Source organism: Ranitomeya variabilis, chromosome 2 (assembly GCF_051348905.1).
Source record: "Ranitomeya variabilis isolate aRanVar5 chromosome 2, aRanVar5.hap1, whole genome shotgun sequence".
Lineage (NCBI taxonomy): Eukaryota > Metazoa > Chordata > Amphibia > Anura > Dendrobatidae > Ranitomeya > Ranitomeya variabilis.
The window spans coordinates 908481993-908501442 of NC_135233.1; the positions used below are offsets into that span (position 1 = coordinate 908481993).

The 19450-nt window shown below is 42.0% G+C and overlaps 1 protein-coding gene across 10 annotated transcripts in view; it reads left to right on the plus strand.

Moving 5' to 3' along the window:
- TNIK (TRAF2 and NCK interacting kinase) overlaps positions 1-19450 on the plus strand; it is a 342780-nt gene that overhangs the window by 219558 nt on the left and 103772 nt on the right. For 8 of the 10 annotated variants that reach the window (XM_077290529.1, XM_077290531.1, XM_077290534.1 and 5 more), the window contains exons 11-13: positions 821-887; positions 1636-1840; positions 17150-17260. In XM_077290529.1, coding sequence (XP_077146644.1) covers positions 821-887; positions 1636-1840; positions 17150-17260 — 383 coding nt within the window. The remainder of the gene's footprint in view (positions 1-820; positions 888-1635; positions 1841-17149; positions 17261-19450) is intronic. The other 2 variants (XM_077290530.1, XM_077290533.1) reach the window with 1 other exon arrangement.

The following is a 19450-nucleotide window of genomic DNA, read 5'->3' on the forward strand; positions in this document are numbered from 1 at the left end:
GGAAGTGAAGCCGCTCCTTTCACCCGCCCTTCTCTGCCTTTCAAATCTCGCAGGGATAGAGGTGAAGCGGCGCAGGTGCGCATGTGCCGCTACACTTCCATCCTTGCGAGATTTGAGGGGCAGAGAAGGGCGGGCCAGATGTGTGAAGGAGAAGGAGCTGCTTCACTTCTATCCCCGCGAGATTTGAAAGGCAGAGACGGGCGGGCCAGACGGGTGAAAGAGAATAATCGGCTTCATTTCCATCCTCCGGAGACTTGAGTGGAAGGGCGGGTCAGACCGGTGAAAGAAGGAAGTAATAGGATACAAGGGCGGGCTTGATTCACTTACACCTTCCCGGTGAGGCACCTTGTCATCGGGACGGCTCCCCGCTCCATATGCAGCGACCGCAGAGCTCCGCACATGCAGTATGAGATGACACCCGGCGTATAAGATGACCCCCAACTTATATTATATCTATATTTTAAATGGAACATTTGGGGGTCAGAGAATACGGTACTTGGAGTTATATTCTGTGGTTTGTGTTCCCTTTATTTTTTTGAGCAGTGTGTGTGTGTATATATACATATATAAATATAAGATGTGTGCATGATATAGATATATAGATATATATATATATATATATATAGTGTATGTGCTTGTAAGAAAGCATAATACTAAAATTAACTAGATTTTTGCCTTTGACATTAACCTAATTTAGTAAAGATTTATTAATTTATGAGCTACTTCCTTTCATATTCGTGTACCCGATTTTCTCCATCAGTTCCTGCATAGTGAATGCTGTGCTATACTATGATGATAAAAGATGCCTTCTTCTTTGTAGATGAAACAGAATATGAATATAGCGGCAGTGAAGAGGAGGAGGAAGATAATGATTCAGGGGAGCCAAGGTAATTTACCTACTAAAATGCTTATCTACTAATTCAATCTGGCTTTTTAAAATGGCTAATACCTGCTGACATGAATAACTCCCTAATTATATATGTGTACCTGGTAATATTGAATGGAGTTGTGCTGCTGAGCGGTCAGGAACTCTGCTATACAGAGGTAAAACTGAAGGGGATGGAGCTTTGCAGCCTCTTCATTCTCAGGATTGGTGGGGATACCAGAGGTTGGTCCCCCAGACGTTAAGTGAGGGTATGTGCACACGTTCAGGATTTTTCGTGGGTTTTTTTCGCGTTTTTTCGCTATAAAAAACGCATACATATGCATCCTATCATTTAGAATGCATTCCGCAATTTTTGTGCACATGATGCTTTTTTTTTCTGCGAAAAAAACGCATTGCGGTAAAAAAAAGCAGCATGTTCATTAATTTTGCGGATTTTTCGCGTTTTTTCCGCTATTTAATGCATTGGGTAAGCTCCGGAAAAAAAACGCGAAAAAAACGTGGAAAAATAACGCATGCGGATTTCTGGCAGAAATGTCCGATTTTTGTCAGGAAATTTCTGCAAGAAATCCTGAACGTGTGCACATACCCTGATGTGTTCTAGTGATATGAGAATGCCTCTTTCATAATGTTCATTATGTATTCTACTCTCTTTTTTTATTACACGTAAAAAAAAAATATATTTTTTACTCCAAATACCTTTTCATTTATTTAATCTTTTTTGGGGAATGGTTTGTTCCTTGTGCATTTAGCTCAATTTTAAACCTACCTGGAGAGTCCACCCTTAGACGAGATTTTTTGAGGCTGCAGTTGGCTAACAAGGAACGTTCAGAAGCCCTTAGACGCCAACAACTGGAACAGCAGCAACGTGAAAATGAAGAACACAAAAGACAACTTTTAGCTGAGAGGCAAAAACGTATTGAAGAGCAAAAAGAACAAAGACGACGCTTAGAAGAGGTGCGTATTGTGTATATTCTTGTTTATTCTGTTAAAATTAGTCTGCATTTTGTTAGGGTAATGTTGTTGTAAATGTTAAAAATCGTTATCATTGTGTTGTTGTAATATTTTTAACTGGCAAAGTCAATTTTGCCAACTGTTGGTGATTATCACACTAGAGGCTGTTGTGACCTCCATGCCTTACGTTATATACTTTATCTTATTTTGTGTCATTCTCTTTAACATACCATGCTGCAAGTCCTGTTTTAGTTCATGCTCTTTTAGAAGCTGCCTTGAATTGCTGCTCTAGAAAAAATCTCTAGGAGAGCAGTGAAGCTCACATATGGAGTTGTTAGTAAATAGGGTTTGAGTACCGATTCTTGCTGAAGCAGCAGTTCTAGTGGTATCTAAAAGAGGCAGCAAAAACATTACTTTCTGCTTACGGTTTGATATAGATGAGAGCAGCATGATGTAGGGGCAGAGACCCTGATTCCAGCGATGTGTCACTGAGATGCTTGCTGTCATTTTGATTAAAAAAATCCCTGTTTTATTTGATGCAGATCTAGCAGTTCTCTGAATGCCAAGCTCTATATAACCTTGCCCACACCACTGATTGGCAGCTTTCTGTGTACACCGTGCATAGGAAGAAAACTGCCAATCAGTGGTGGAGGGCGGGGTTATACAGAGTTCATGAATGTGCTTAACTACCTGACATCAGGTTTACTAGTCCTCTAATGATAATTTGCTGATAAAACAATGATTTTATGAAAGCTACAGCAAACAGCCAATAAAGTTCTCATCACTGGAATCAGGGTCTCTGACTCTGCATTATGCCACTCTCAAATTGCACCACCTGGTGACAGATTCTTTTCACATGATCGCATTTTCAAATCTTTTAGGGGAACTAAAAAAAACTTTGAACATTTTTTTAAAATGTTTTAATCAAAGTAAGTCATTAAATTGTAAATCCACCCGCCCCCTTTCTTATTTATCATGTGTAAAAATATAAAAGTGGACCATACCTGATAACAGTGCATTCACAAGGATCCAACATATTATTGAAAAACTGTTTTTTTTTGTTTTTTTTTTTAAAAAGCATTTTTGTGATGTAAAGGTAGTAAAAAAAGACATGTAATTGTTAAATTACAGCGAGCAATGTTAAAATTAAAAAAAAAAAAGTGGGCTTGCAATTTATTCTTTATTCCAACCCACAAACGGGTTCTTTCCATTTTCCAATAAATGAATCTCATCCTGCAAATAGCATGCTTATATGGCTGTCTCGATGAAAAAGTAATGGATCATTGACTGTTGGAATAATATAAGAATGAACTTAAAAAGAAAGAAATTAGAAAAAAAACCTGGTTTTTATAGGTGTTAAAATACAATGGTCCTTCAACTTACAATTAGAATTCATTCTTGCGCTTTCATTGTAAGTTGAAACAATTGTAATGTTAGACCACAACTCTATGAAAAAGTAGTGATTATACCCTAAACAGTATCTATTAGTCCCTTCCTGTCACCTGACCGCTGCAGTCAGTCACTGGCTTTGGGGTTTAGATATCAATTAATCATCTCCTGGTACTAACAACCGATGCAGTTAGTACTGTAGTTTATCTAGGCGGCTAGCGCATGTGAGTATGCATCATGTGATTATCTTCTAGCCATCTTTGCCATTTAGACATTTTTTTTCTAGAAGATAGCCATATTAAAGAAGCCCTCCTCCCATCAAAATGTTTATCTTAATATATTGCAGTCATCATATTATATGGCACTGTGTACTTACAGTTGCTCATTTTACCTTCTACCCAGATAATTCATCTCTTCACCATTGATCTATGACATGATGTGATTAACAACTGACTAGCTGAATCCTCCTAAGCTGTATGTAGAAACAGAGGTCCATTTTCCCTGCATGAGTCATCTCTGCAAAAGTCCCTGGAAGGGGGGGACAGAGTGGAGCAGCTGGGTCAGGAGTTGAAGATGGGGATGACTCATGCAGGGACAAGAGACTTCCTGTTTCTACATAGAGCCAAGAAACTAAAGAATGAACTGGGCAGAAAGGTAAAATGAGCAATTGTAAGTACACAGTGTTTTATAATATGACTGTAATATATTTAGATGATAATTTTGATCAGAGAAGGGCTTTTAATTAGTGTACTGGATGATTTTTGGATCCTTGTGAACCCCATTTAGCGCATTAGCTAGCTCCCCAAGTGCCCCATTTTCTGTTACCTTCTATACCTACAATATAAAACATAACTTGTTTTCTTGTCTTTTTCATATCAGCACTTTGATGGTAAAGCTTTTAGTGTGAGGTTTATAAATAGTTTTTATGTTGGTGAATATAAAAAGCACCTGGCTTTGCTATTGTGATAAACCAGTAATTTCGGGTGATGATGACCATCAGAAAGCAGCACGGACCATGAATGAACTGTTCCCTACTGTGCTTCACAAATCGCCATACAAAATATAGGTTGCAAAATTTCAATAGTCCAAGGCACAAAAATAAAAATAAAGTGGCTGCGGCACACAGAAGATAAAATAAGTACTTTCTAAAACAAAGTCTTTTCAGATTGCATCTCCTGTAGACAACGAATGATGAACAGACTCCATTATGGGGGTGTTTTTTCTCTAGCCACCCCGCAGCATTATGTACCTACTTTATGTCCCTCTATTTGCAATTGGCTTTGCTAAGCACAGGAAGCAGAGGGGGCTGTAGTTACTGCTCGGCACATGCTTGACAAGATGTCCTTTCTGATAAGCACTCAGGCGAAGCCGCGCCGTTGCCCGTCAACAGGAAGTCGAAAGGGTGATTACTTCATAAATACATGAGTGTTGTCAAGTACCATCTCCGCACTGCTCATGTCTTAGTCTAGAAGTGAACATTTACATATAGACTGGAGATATAGATAGGACATACTGTATATTAGATATATCTGAATGCAGGTAAAAATGTACTATTTTCTGATGATATCCTATGTTACCGACTGAAAACTGAAGTGTGAAAGCATATATTGCGTTTAGGATGACAGCGGATGACTCGGGTCTATATATTTTCTGGGTCTTCAGAAGATAACGCTTTGTTTCCAGTGGCGCTTGATAGCGTTTCATCAATGTATTATTGTATGGTTGAAGCATAAAGTGTGAACCATCAGTATACGATGACGCCTGAGACTCCGAGCCATACACATTTTTCAATACACATACTTCAAAAAGAGAATTGGATTATATCCAGAAAGCTGCTAAAGGTTGTGGATACATGAAAAGGCAGTCAAGTTCTAGTAGACGGAGGTGTCATAGGAGATGGCTGAAGAAGACTGAGGGAAGGAGGGGGTGTTGTCACAGGAGGAAATGCTCATAGCACATAAAGGAATAAGAACAGCAGACGATTAATGAGGAGGAAGATATGATACTGCAGATGGGGCAACCCAATATAGAGAAAATAAGGGTCCGCATCAGTCTCGACGGATGGGAAATTTCAGTAAAAAAATAACATCAAAGCTAAGTAATAGAAGAGGCTGATAAGGAGTTGTCCTATAAACATCACCTATTGTCACATACAGAGTTCTCAGCACATAACATTGGGTTAATTTATCTCCTCTCACTCCATCTCGCACCTACTCTGTTATAGACTATATTGTGAGCATAAATCATACCTCGACACAGTCCACACAACACATTGCCACCACTCATCAAACACACGGGGTGATGAATCCTCGAAATATGCTACTGTCTGACAATCAAAAAGGTCACACACTGTCTGAAAGGTTATGGATTATTTAGAGCATACAAGGACCAAACTTATTAAAGTTTCAAGCTTTAATGTAAAAAGTACTGAGATTGCAAGAAAAGGTATAAAAAGATAAAAATAAAACGACACACAAAAATGCAAAAATGACAGAAATAGCTAAATGTTTCCGTTTAAAGTTATTCTTTCTATTTCCGTGAGGAAAGGAGAAATGAAATATGGATCACAATCAGCACATGCCGACCTCCTCTCCCCCCCCCCCCCATGTGAGCACCTATTCATTGTGTAACGAATCTGGTTATACACCTGGTCCTGTGCTCACATTTCAAGGACGACTTAGATTATAATATTAACATTGCTGGTCTGTGACTGGGCTGTGGGCTAATTTAGAGGCAAGCACCTTTCATTTTAAATTGTGTCTCCAACAACCCCCTTCCAGATGGTAACTAGGAAATATTCAGCCTGGCTACCATGACTATCTGAGTACACTTTGAAGTTCAGAGCTGAGATGTCACGATTGACACCTCTGTATTCTCTTACTGCTGTTATACATTTCCATTAAATTATACATTTTATTTTCACATATCCAATAAGATGGATAACAGAAATCTGGGACCCCATGGTTGTGTTGAGATATTTAGAGGATGTGACCGTTACTCCAGACAAATATTTGGCTTCTCGAGATGTGGAAAACAATTTACATTTCCATAATTCATGATAAAGAATGCCACGCAATTAGCCACTTCCTAGAGGCTAGGGGTACCCACCTGCATGCACACAATCAGTTGATGCTTGACCTTTCGAATTTAATCTTATGCCATAATGTCTTCCTGTTTGATGGGACATACTTCCACAAGCTCAGGTGTACCATTATGGGGTGCACGTGTACTCCCACATTTGCAGATTTATTTCTGGAGGATTTGTGGGAGGAGAGAATTGTATTCTCTGAACTGTTGGAGAAGTGGACTGAGTTAATTGGATAGTTTATCTATATTGTTTATTGGACAACCTCTTTAAAGGTGCATCTGAGACCTTTGTACTTACTTGGCAGTCCTTTACCTTTTCTGCTTATTACATTGGCTTCTCAGATCATTTACTGGTGAAAGAAATTAAAGACTCTCACTGAGCTTGAGAATGAACACAAATATGGTGCTGCTCCCAAGATTATGGTTTTATTGAAAAGTAGCTCCATCGAAGAACCCAACATTTTATTAAAATCTGTTCTGAATTTAACCCCTCCTATTTCTATCCAAGATGGACTTAAACTATCCATAAATGTTGGTTAGGCCCACCAATGTCGGAATGTTCAATCAGCTAATCTAATAAGAAGGATTTCAGAGTACAAAATGCCCCATTTGTTTGTTCTTATGGGAGAGAAGCCACTACCAGAAGGGCCTGGTTGCAGCTCGTTCCTCTATCCCTATTGAAAAGAACTGTATGGTCTGCTGAGCCGAATGTGTATGTGGATCTAGGGCGGCTAGTTGTCCTAAAATGGACTGTTCCGCCTACAGATATCTGATGTGTATGGCCAGCTTTATTAGTGTCACAGCTGTACAACCTTCATGTTGTGTGCTGAAGAAGACACTGGATTGTGATGTTCCAAGCTCCACTGCTCGATCACTTATTTATTTTATTCTATAGGAATTGTCAAATTATTTGTAGAATGTTATTGCTAAATTATCCACCGCATTTCCAAAAATACAACCCTGTCCAAAACTGTCTGATACACCATCACTTCCCATATATAGTAATGGGCTATTACACTGGATCAGGGGCGGACACAGACATCTTGGGGCCCCTGTGCAGGAAATGTGACTGGACCCCCCTCCTTTTAAGGTGACAAAGCTATATATAACTAAGGGACTGTGCTATACATAAGTGAGTACACTTTATACTAAGGGACTGTGTTAGACATAATAATCAATAATAATGTCTTCCTCCACCTCCCCTTGTTCTTACATCCATTATAAATCCCCCTTCCTCCCATCCCAATCCCCCATACCCCTCATTGTCCTCCTCCCCCCGCATCCCATTATTGCCCTCTCCCCCATGATTGCCCTCTTCACCACCTCCATTATTGCTTTCTCCCCACCACCCCATCATTACCCATTACACCACCTCCATCATTTCCTCCTCCCCCACCACCCCATCATTGTCCTTTCCACCGCCATCATCATTGTCTTCTCCCCACCACCCCCATCATTGCCTTCTCCCCCACCACCCCATCATTACCCATTCCACCACCTGTCATTTTCTCCTCCCCACCATCCCTATCATTACCCTTTCCACGACCTCCATCATTTCCTCCTCCCCACCATCCCTATCATTACCCTTTCCACGACCTCCATCATTTCCTCCTCCCCACCACCCCCATCATTCCTCATTCCACGACCTCCCATCATTTCCTCCTCCCCACCACCCCCATCATTCCTCATTCCACGACCTCCATCATTTCCTCTTCCCCACCACCCCCATCATTACCCATTCCACCACTTCCATCATTTCCTCCTCCCCACCACCCCATCATTACCCATTCCACCACCTCTATCATTGCCTACTCCCCCACCATCCCCATCATTGCCCTTTCCACCACCACATCATTCTTTTCCCCCACCACCCCATCATTCTTTTCCCCCACCACCCCATCATTTGCCATTACACCACCCCCATCATTGTCCTCTCCATCAACCCAATCATTGCCTTCTTCCCCATCATTGCCCTCTGTCAACCCAATCATTGCCTTCTGCCCCATCACCCCCATCGTCTGTCAACCCAATCATTGCCTTCTGCCCCATCACCCCATCATTGCCCTCTCTGTCAACCCAATCATTGCCTTCTGCCCCCTCACCCTCAACATTGCCCTCTCCTCCACGTACACACACAGCACCATTCACCTCTCTATACACACACACACACACACACATACATACTCACACACAGCACCATTCACCTCTTCACACACACCACACACACACACACAGCACCATTCACCTCTCTGCACACACACACACACACATAACCATTCATCTCTCTGCGCACACACACACACCTCGCCTCTGCGCACGGTACCCTGAAGTCACAACATCGCCGGCAGCTTACGGTCTCGCACAGCCGCGGCGCTGAATGATGATGTCATTCAGCCACTGCTGTGTGAGACAGGAAGCGCAGGCAGGAAGCAGGACGGATCCATTTCCTGCAGCTCCGCTCTGCTGCCATTTTCTCTTGCAGGCAGCGGAGCTGCTGTGATTGCTCCCTGATTCCCGCACATTAGGGCAATCTGGCCAGGGGCCCCCCCGGAGCCTCAAGGCTGGATAAACTGACCAGATTGCTCTTATTATTAGCCGTCCTGCAGGGGCCCTGGTGCAGGCTCACCGGTTGAACCGGCAGTATGTCCGGCCCTGCACTGGATACTAAAAGATTGCAACAATGATTAAATATCTGGTTCTAACAAACTGTAAAAGAAATTCCATATAGATGTTACTTACCGTATGAGGCTTGTAAACAGCAAGAGAAGTCAGCCAAATGTCAGAACATTACGTGAGGAAGGAAACAGAAACCTCATAGGCTGTAATACAGCTAAGTACAGGGACACAAGATTTTATTACGTTTGAACTAGTCCTTCATCTAAAAGATTGCAAAGTGATAATTGGAGATGAGTGACATCAGTGACCGATGCGTCCCATTTCATGATTGCATACATGATGATTCACACTTGTATACGTTGTTTTATCACCAAAACAGACCTTTGTAGATCACAAATACTGACATTTGTATCTTTCTGTTTGCTGTTTTCTTGGTACTGGAGAGTCATTATCTTCTCTATGACTGTCCTACATTCTGATTCTGGAGAGCATGTCTGGTTTAGATAACCCTTTTTAAACATATATACAGCTCTGGCAAAAATTGAGACCACTGCAAAATGTTCAGTTTCTCTGATTTTTCTCTTTATACAGTAGGTATATTTTTGAGTGAAATGTAAATTGTTCATTTATTCTATAAACTTCTGACAACATGTCTCCAAATTTCCAAGCCATACATTTTGCTTTTTTTTTCTGAAAAGGAGAAATGGTCAAAATTAAAAAAAAAAAAAAAAAAAAAACAGTGCTTTCAGACCTCAAATAATGCAAAGAAAACAAGTTCATAATAATTTAGAAACAACAATACTAATGTTGTAACTCAGGAAGAGTTCAGAAATCAATATTTTGTGGAATAACCATGATTTTTAATCACAGCTTTCATGCATCTTGGCATGCTTTCCACCAGTCTTTCATACTGCTCCTGATGCAAAAATGTAAGCAAAGCAATTCTTCTTTGTTTGATGGCTTGTGACTATCCATCATCCTCTTCATTACATTCCAGAGGTTTTCAGTGGGGTTCAGGTCTGGAGATTGGGCTGCCCATGACAGGGTTTTGATGTGGTGGTCTCTTAATTTTTGCCAAAGCTGTATATAAGTACTATGGAAATTAGAGTTCAGTGGTGTAATACCTTCAAACTTTAAATTGTCCAAAGGCCTGAGCTTTATGAAAATAAATAAAAGCATCATAACTAAACCCACTGCTGCTCCAGGACTGTGTCTCTGCTGCTCTTTGCTGGTCTTCATGGACACGGATGCATCAGTGACGTACCAGGGAAGACTGCACAACACCACTGAGCTCAGTGACTGACTGCAGCGGTCACGTGATGTAGACATGACTTCACCGCCATGTCACATCTATCAACACTGGCAATCTGAGCAATGGAGAGGCAGCACTGGAGCACCAGGGAACAACTAATGGTGATTTTGTTATTTTCCTGCAGATTTATGTTTGAAAGAGGAACACTCCATTACTATTACTGATTATTGGGGGTTCTACCATTGAGACACCTGGTAATCTGCTTTTAGTTAAGTCCAATGAGGGTATGATCACAGAGCTTTTTGAGGTTTAAAAATCCACACCTGTTTTAACAAATCTGTTGGGACATCATATTTATCCCATAGGAGTCAATGCCTTGCTTTTGAAAACAAATTTTCTGTGATATCTTAGTTTGCGTGTGTGTTCCATTTTTTTTGTCATCCGAATTTCTTCAATATTACAAAGACTGCACAAGATGGTCAATACATTAATTCAAGAAAAAAAAAACAACATACAGTATATTCCCCATTTTTCTGTCATCAAGAGTTTATAAAGGGGTTGTCTCAAAATGAATCTTTAGGAGTTAACAACCCCAGTTTTTCCGGAACTTCCAAAGATTGAGCGTTCAGGCTCATGGCATGGTCACACCACTGATCCGAGCCATGTTCTCTTCTAATAAGCTTTTCCTCTTCAGCTTGGGAGAATCGCAGGGATGTAGAGACTGCTTGGATCCAGCCATCCGGCCACTTTCTGATTGTCGCGAGCAGGCTGTAAGGCATAGACCCTGCTTGTGCCTCACGCTTCTACTCTAAGTGACCGGCCATTCTGGTGCTGTATGGTGGCCTGTTACCTAGGCAACGAGCTGTAAACTATAACAATTGAATGTAACCTGTCACGAGAAAAAAAAAAATCTATTAGCCTACAGGTTTGGGGTAAATCTGCAGGTTAATAGCATGATTAACCCGCACAGGGTATGCACGTAGCCAAGCACTGTGGGGAGAAAATAAATGTTATTCTTCCCGGCAACGTTGTGGTTTCAGTCACGGGGGGCGGCGCTCATTTAGTGACCGATATACAGAACGGCAGCTGTAACCGCGCCCGACCCTGACTGACACTGGCTCTGCATTAGGGTCTGCTGTCAGTCAGGGGCACAGTTACAGACACCGCTCTCTATGCTCAGTGCAGTAACTGAACCAGCGCCGCCCCCGTGACTGTAAACTGGAGTGGTACCAGTGGAATGAAGGTCATTTTCTCCCCTCGGCATTAAGGTAAGTGCATGCGCCAGGCAGGTTAGGAACGTTATTACCCTGTAGATTAGCCAGATCTCTGCAGGTTAATAGTGTTTTTGCTGGTGATGGTTTCCCTTTAAAATCTTTCCATTTTTGAGAATAGAGAGGATTTTTAGGTGAAATGAAAAGCTGCTTGTTTTTAATACCATTTTGCAATTTTACCTATTTATGTAGTTGATACAACCCCTTTAAGCCTATTGATTTCTATGGTGGAGGCAAGTAAATAATTTACTTTCATTAGTCATTATTAGATAAGTGGTTGTGGTAATTTGCCAGCCATGTATGAATAAGTCTTTTCTATCATGCCTGCCTGTATGTGTCAGTCTGCATCGCTCCTACTTGTCCCAGTATAGATTTAATATTCTACTTTCTTGATGAGTTTTTGTAATTAAACATTGATTTGGAAAAGGCCTCATTGTCATAAAACAGGCTCCAGGCAGTGACTTGTCCTCATGTAACACTGCACTGCTCTCCAGTGGCCGCTTCACCGCAGTGCACTGCATGTTCTATTGGCCAGCACCTCGGACATGAGGTATTGCTGCTTCTCCACCCAAACATTGATACGGACGCTCTGAAGTGCATCTGATTATAGCTGAATGATCTACTAAAATCAGGCATTTAGACTTTATGCAAGGATATTCAAGTTTTCCAATAGTGAGTCTAGTTTTTCATCTGGATGATTCACTTTTGTTTGTTCTTCTCAATAGAAACAGTTAAAAACTAAACCAAGACCTAACAATATGGACAAGTGCTTCATTCCACACCCAAAAACATCTAACTGTGTCATCAATTTCTCACTTTATAAATCCAATAGTGGAACATGATGTGTTTTCTTGGGAACTTTAATTTTGTAATTCTAAAGCTCTGGATAAAATGAAACAATGAATCTCTGTAATAATATGGAAACTTACTTCAGGAGACTATGTCTGAGGGAATTTTATCATGACACAGAAGTATTAGAATGCACCGTGACAGAAAGAATTGAGATCTGGACACCTCCAACTGGACACCACCCTCATTTGGATAAGTATGCAGAGTTCGTCAAATATTTGGTAAAATCCACCTCCCTAGACACAAACCTGAGACAACAATCCAACACCAGTGCCCAGCAGAGAGGAGCCATGCAATCTCTGAAAACCACCATCGAAATCATTATTAAACCTGCAAAAAAGAGTGGTGCAATAGTCATGATGAACACATCAGAAAACGAACAGACACGCTATTTCACAAAAATGGAGTCTGACCCTACACAGGAAGTATATAAGGAGCTAAAATAGTTGGTCTCTTATTTACTTACATTTATTTTACTCACTTACATAGCGCCAGTGCTTTACAGAGATTGTCGGCACTGTCCCCATTGGGCCTCACAATCTACGGTATATTCCCTGTCAGTATGTTTTTGGAGTTTGAGAGAAAACTGGAAGGAACCAACACAAACACAAAGAGAACATACAAACTCCTTGCAGATGTTGTCCTTGGTGAGATTTGAAACCAGGACCTCAGTACTGCAAGGCAACAGTTCTATTCACTGAGCCCCCCATGCCTCCCTTTTCTATCTGTTAGGTCAACAGCTGATGACTAGAGATGGACGGACCCGAACTTACGAGTTACAGCGTTCTTACCGAACAGTTACTATTTGGTGTTAAACACTGAACATGGACATTGATTTCCTTTTCAAGCTCGGGTAACCTTTATTTTCAATGGGGTTCTGGTTGAAGTTCATGTTTTCTACATACATCCACAAATATGGATATCCAAGGAGACAAATTATTTCTGGTGTGGGCACCCTTATTTACTTAGTTTCTGGTGGGAAGAAGGTGTTCTTAAACCCCTTATAAAGGATACACCCAGCTGACCTATTGAAGAAACTAACAGCAAAAGGTCCTCTACAAGATGGAACCATCCAAGCCACCATATCTTAGAGCTCTAATATCCCACACAAGGATGAATAAAATGCCTGCAAAGTCTTCATGGAAAATTCTGTAGTGAAACTTGCAAAATTACTCATAATTGCTTTGCTTTTGGTAAGAACATATACTTACAGCAGACTGGTACACAGATGGGAAGTAATGGCACTTCATGGCAAATCTTGAATTTGACATCTTGTCCTTTTACCCCATCAGGCCTCCGACCTATTACCGTTGCATTGATGATATTTTAATCTGAACAGAGTCTGAGCAATAGCTAAAGATTTTCCATGAACACCTTTAATCAGTTTCATCCCACAATCAACTTAACACTCAACTACTCCTGTACTGAAATAAACATTTTAAAAACCATCATCAAAATGGAGATATCCCCATACCAGAAAGCAATTGACTGTCCAATATACCTCAGATGTTAGTTTTTGTCCAAAATATGTAAACTTTGTCTACATTCAAGTTATCAGGTACAATCAGATATGTTCCAACCCCACAGATGGAGGCAAACTAATTGATGGACTCAGCCATTTTTGTATCGAGGCTACCATCCAAAGGCAATTGAAAACCAAATTGCAAGAGCCACCAGAATACCATGTTCTACAGCAGAGTTCCTCTGTTCTGGTCGTTGAGGCCCAGCAACAGATCATGTTTTTAGGATTTCACAAGCACCTGTCTTAACATTATCGGGCAGGTTTCTCTCAGTGAAACACTGGAATGGCCATTTTAATTCTATTGTGATTACCACCCTAAACCAAACGATTGTGATTTGCTAATTAACTGTCTTTAGGAATTTATTTACTTTGACATTTCATTTTAGTTATTTATTTTGTCCTAGAGCTCTACCCTTAAATTAAATAAATATATCCGTTCTCGCAAAAATTACTTAGTGGAATTAGGAATAATAGGTTGTAATGCAATGACTTTAGCTTTTTCAAATACACAAATTACCCAGTAATAACCAACAAAGTAGATCCCTTTGCGTGTTCCCTTCTGGCCTGGTTAGTGTAGGAGAGCGCCACAGAGCACAATGAAGTGAGTTGAGATGAGACTTTCCCCCATTCTTACACCCGCTTGAGCGGTACGCTCACATCACTTTCCACATTCCTGTATAGTGCTTTGACATTGGCGCTGACACTCCTCTACATTGGTGAGCGTTTGGAACGTAATCGTTATCCCTCAATCCCCACACTCCAGCTGGTCAGTGTCAGTGTGTACTCTACAGCAGGGGTCCCCAACTCCAGTCCTCAAGGCCCACCAACAGGTCATGTTTTCAGGATTTCCTTAGTCTTGCCCAGGTGATAATTGCATCACCTGTGCAATACAAAGGAAATCCTGAAAACATGATCTGTTGGTGGGCCTTGAGGACTGGAGTTGGGGAACACTGCTCTACAGTATGAACAATTTGGTATTATTTATCAATGCCTTGGTGTGTCGTGGCCATCCAACCACATGGTTGCAGTATTTCGGCTACTAACTGACAGGACTCGCCATATGTGTGCGTGTGTTGTGTATATGTGTGTATATATATATATATATATATATATATATATATATATATATATATATATATATATATGTATATGTATTATTTATTTATATAGCACCATTGATTCCATAGTGCTGTACATGAGAAGGGGTTACATACAAATTGCAGATATCACTTGCAGTAGGCAAACTAACAATTAGAGACTGATACAGAGGGGCGAGGACCTTGCGAGCTTACATTCTACAGGATGGTGGGGAAGGAGACAGTAGTTTGAGGGTTGCAGGAGCTCCGGTGTTGGTAAGGCTGTAGCTCCGGTAGTGGTGAGGAGGCAGCGGGGTCAGTGCAGGCTGTAAGCTTTCCTGAAGTGGTGGGTTTTCAGGTTCCGTCTGAAAGATCCAAATGTGGTTGATAGTCAGATGTGTTGGGTGATGGAGGATATTCAGGACAAGTCTTGGAGGTGGTTGGGTGAGGAGCGAATAAGTGTGGAGGAGAGTAGGAGGAATTGGGAGGACCGGAGATTACGTGAGGGAAGATATCTGGAGATTAGTTCAGAGATATATGGAGGAGACCAGTTATGGATGGCTTTGTAGGTCAGTATTAGTAATTTGAACTGGATACGCTGAGGGAATGGGAGCCAGTAAAGAGAGATTTGCAGAGGGGGGAAGCGTAGGAATATCGAGGAGAGAGATGAATTAGTCAGGCAGCAGAGTTAAGGATGGACTGGAGAGGTGCAAGGTTGTTAGCAGGGAGGCCACAGAAAAGGATGTTGCAGTAGTCAAGGCGGGAGATGATGAGGGCATGCACAAGCATTTTAGTAGATTGATTGGTTGAGGACAGGACGAATTCTGGAGATATTTTTGAGCTGGAGGCGACCGGAGGTGGAAAGAGCTTGGATGTGCGGTTTGAAGGACAGGGTAGAGTCAAGAGTTACTCCGAGGCAGCGGACTTCCGATACGGGGGAAAGCGTGATGTTGCTAATTGCGATAGATAGGTCAGGTAAGGAAGATCTCTGAGATGGAGGAAAGATGATGAGTGAGTTCAGATTTGTCCACATTTAGTTTGAGGAAGCAAGAGGAAAAGGAGGATGTGTGTGTGATTTTTTTATTTTTTTTTTCTTCCGTTACAGCCATGAGTACGGTAATTGTACTGTTTTGTAGTACTTTTTGACATTAAGGAGATTTCTGGTTTCTGTAAATTAGCGGTGCCAATAGTCAGACCATAACTTATCTGTTATCGAGACCTGTCATAAGCATAGCCTTTTAATTCTAAATAAGCAGACAACTGTTTTAAGTACAGAGCAGAAATTAATGTTAGATATACACTCACTGGCCACTTTATTAGGTACACCTGTCCAACTTCTTGTTAACACTTAATTTCTAATCAGCCAATCACATGGCGGCAACTCAGTGCATTTAGGCATGTAGACATGGTCAAGACAATCTCCTGCAGTTCAAACCGAGCATCAGTATGGGGAAGAAAGGTGATTTGAGTGCCTTTGAACGTGGCATGGTTGTTGGTGCCAGAAGGGCTGGTCTGAGTATTTCAGAAACTGCTGATCTACTGGGATTTTCACGCACAACCATCTCTAGGGTTTACTGAGACTGGTCCGAAAAAGAAAAAAAATCCAGTGAGCGGCAGTTCTGTGGGCGGAAATGCCTTGTTGATGCCAGAGGTCAGAGGAGAATGGGCAGACTGGTTCGAGCTGATAGAAAGGCAACAGTGACTCAAATCGCCACCCGTTACAACCAAGGTAGGCCTAAGAGCATCTCTGAACGCACAGTGCGTCGAACTTTGAGGCAGATGGGCTACAGCAGCAGAAGACCACACCGGGTACCACTCCTTTCAGCTAAGAACAGGAAACTGAGGCTACAATTTGTACAAGCTCATCGAAATTGGACAGTAGAAGATTGGAAAAACGTTGCTTGGTCTGATGAGTCTCGATTTCTGCTGCGACATTCGGATGGTAGGGTCAGAATTTGGCATAAACAACATGAAAGCATGGATCCATCCTGCCTTGTATGGAGCATCTTTGGGATGTGCAGCCGACAAATCTGCGGCAACTGTGTGATGCCATCATGTCAATATGGACCAAAATCTCTGAGGAATGCTTCCAGCACCTTGTTGAATCTATGCCACGAAGAATTGAGGCAGTTCTGAAGGCAAAAGGGGGTCCAACCCGTTACTAGCATGGTGTACCTAATAAAGTGGCCGGTGAGTGTAGATTACTATGTATAACTGATAATAATTTTACATTTTCCCTTCTTCGTTTAGCAGCAAAGACGAGAAAAGGAGATGAGGAAACAGCAGGAGAGAGACCAGCGTCGGCGTTATGAGGAGCAAATGCGCAGAGAGGAGGAACGCAGAAGGGCTGAACATGAAAAGGTTTTATGTTTTTTAAATTGGATGCACTAGTATTTGAATGAAAAATTGCAATTAATTTTGGATAAAGTGCTCAATCCAAGGGCTTGTTTACACAGCGTTTTTGCTGCTGAAAAAGTGCAGAGTTTTACAGTACCAGCAAAGTGAATGAGATTTCTGAAATCTCATGCATATGCTGCTTATTTTTTTTCATTGCAGATATGAACCTTCAAAGTGTTTTTTTTTTCAAGTATGTCACTACTTTCCACGTTTTTGCAGCATTTTTCATCCATACAAATCAAAGAAAAAAAATCATAAAAGCGCATATTTTATGTAGCATTTTTCCTGCCAGCACTGTTTTTTGCTAAACGTATGCACATACTCTGAATCTCCTGGATGGCCTGGTGTAGTGCAGCGGTAGCACACGTATGCAATGAAGAGGCAGTGACCCACAAAGTTAAAACACAAAACTCCTTTAATGCGTTATTTCACGGCATTAAATGTCCAATTCACACACAAGTGCATATGATATTAGTGTTCATTTCACAGCACTGCAAACTACACGGCATCCTTTAAATCGCAGTCACTAAACACGCCGGTCTTTCTCTTACCAGTTACCGTGGGCAATTACACCACCGTGTTAATGTCTCTTACTCACGGCATAACACAGTCCATGATATCTCCGGATCGCAGCCTCGAACCATATCCTCCTGTATGCAGGCACTAAACACGCCAGTCCTCCTTTGACTTGTTGCCCTGGGCGTCTGCACCTTCTATGTACATTGTGAGTGCCAGACCTTTCAGCTGCCTTGGCTGTTCGGCTCCACTTACTGGTGTTGCTTCACAAACAGCCAGCGCTCTGCACTCTCGCCGAACACTAGACTCACACTGACATTACACCTGACACACCCAAACCCTTTACTGCAGGGCTTTTAACAAAGAAAGCTGTGGCCTTCAGTCACATGGAAACCCCGGCCTAGAATGAAACTGACTGCACGACTACAATTCTGCAGTCTGTTTCACAACATAACATCCTCCGTGCACAACCTGGGAGAACACACAGTGACCCCTACTTGTGACATCGGTCACTGCTTTACTATTGCAATCACAGCTACACCTGCAACTACAATGCCCCTTCATGGCCTCACTATGCCTCCGTGTTCATCCTGGGGAGAACAAACAGCGACCCCTACTTGTGACACTGGTCACTAATAAGCTGAAGAGGTAGCTGTTAATGCTATAATGCATACAAGCTGATTCATGCATAAAATGGTTTAACAGCATATTTGTTTTATTAGATGCTTTATTTTATATTCTTTAAGTCACGTTCACATTCAGTATTTGATCAGTATTTTACCTCAGTATGTGTAAGCCAAAACCAGGAGTGAAACAATCAGAGGAAAAGTATAAAGGTACCGTCACACTAGGCGATATCGCCAGCGATCCGTGACGTTGCAGCGACCTGGATAAGCGATATCGCTGTATTTGACACGCAGCAGCGATCTGGATCCCGCTGTGAAATTGCTGGTCGCTGCTAGAAGGTCTGCACTTTATTTGGTCGCTAGGTCGCCGTGTATCGCCGTGTTTGACAGCAAAAGCAAGGATACCAGCGATATTTTACACTGGTAACCAGGGTAAACATCGGGTTACTAAGCGCAGGGCCGCGCTTAGTAACCCGATGTTTACCCTGGTTACCAGCGTAAAAGTTAAAAAAACAAACAGCACATACTCACCAGCGCGTCCCCCAGCCTCTGCTTCCTGACACTGACTGAGCGCCGGCCCTAAACTGAAAGTGAAAGCACAGCGGTGACGTCACCGCTGTGCTGTTAGGGCCGGAGCTCAGTCAGTGTCAGGAAGCAGAGGCTGGGGGACGCGCTGGTGAGTATGTGCTGTTTGTTTTTTTAACTTTTACGCTGGTAACCAGGGTAAACATCGGGTTACTAAGCGCGGCCCTGCGCTTAGCAACCCGATGCTTACCCTGGTTACCCGGGGACCTCGGCATCGTTGGTCGCTGGAGAGCGGTCTGTGTGACAGCTCTCCAGCGACCAAACAGCGACGCTGCAGCGATCGGCATCGCTGTCGCTATCGCTGCAGCGTCGCTTAATGTGACGGTACCTTAATAGTCACATCACCACTTCTGGATTTATCCACCCACTCCTGGTTTTGGCTGACAAATACTGATGTAAAATACTGAACATGTGAAAATGGCCTTAA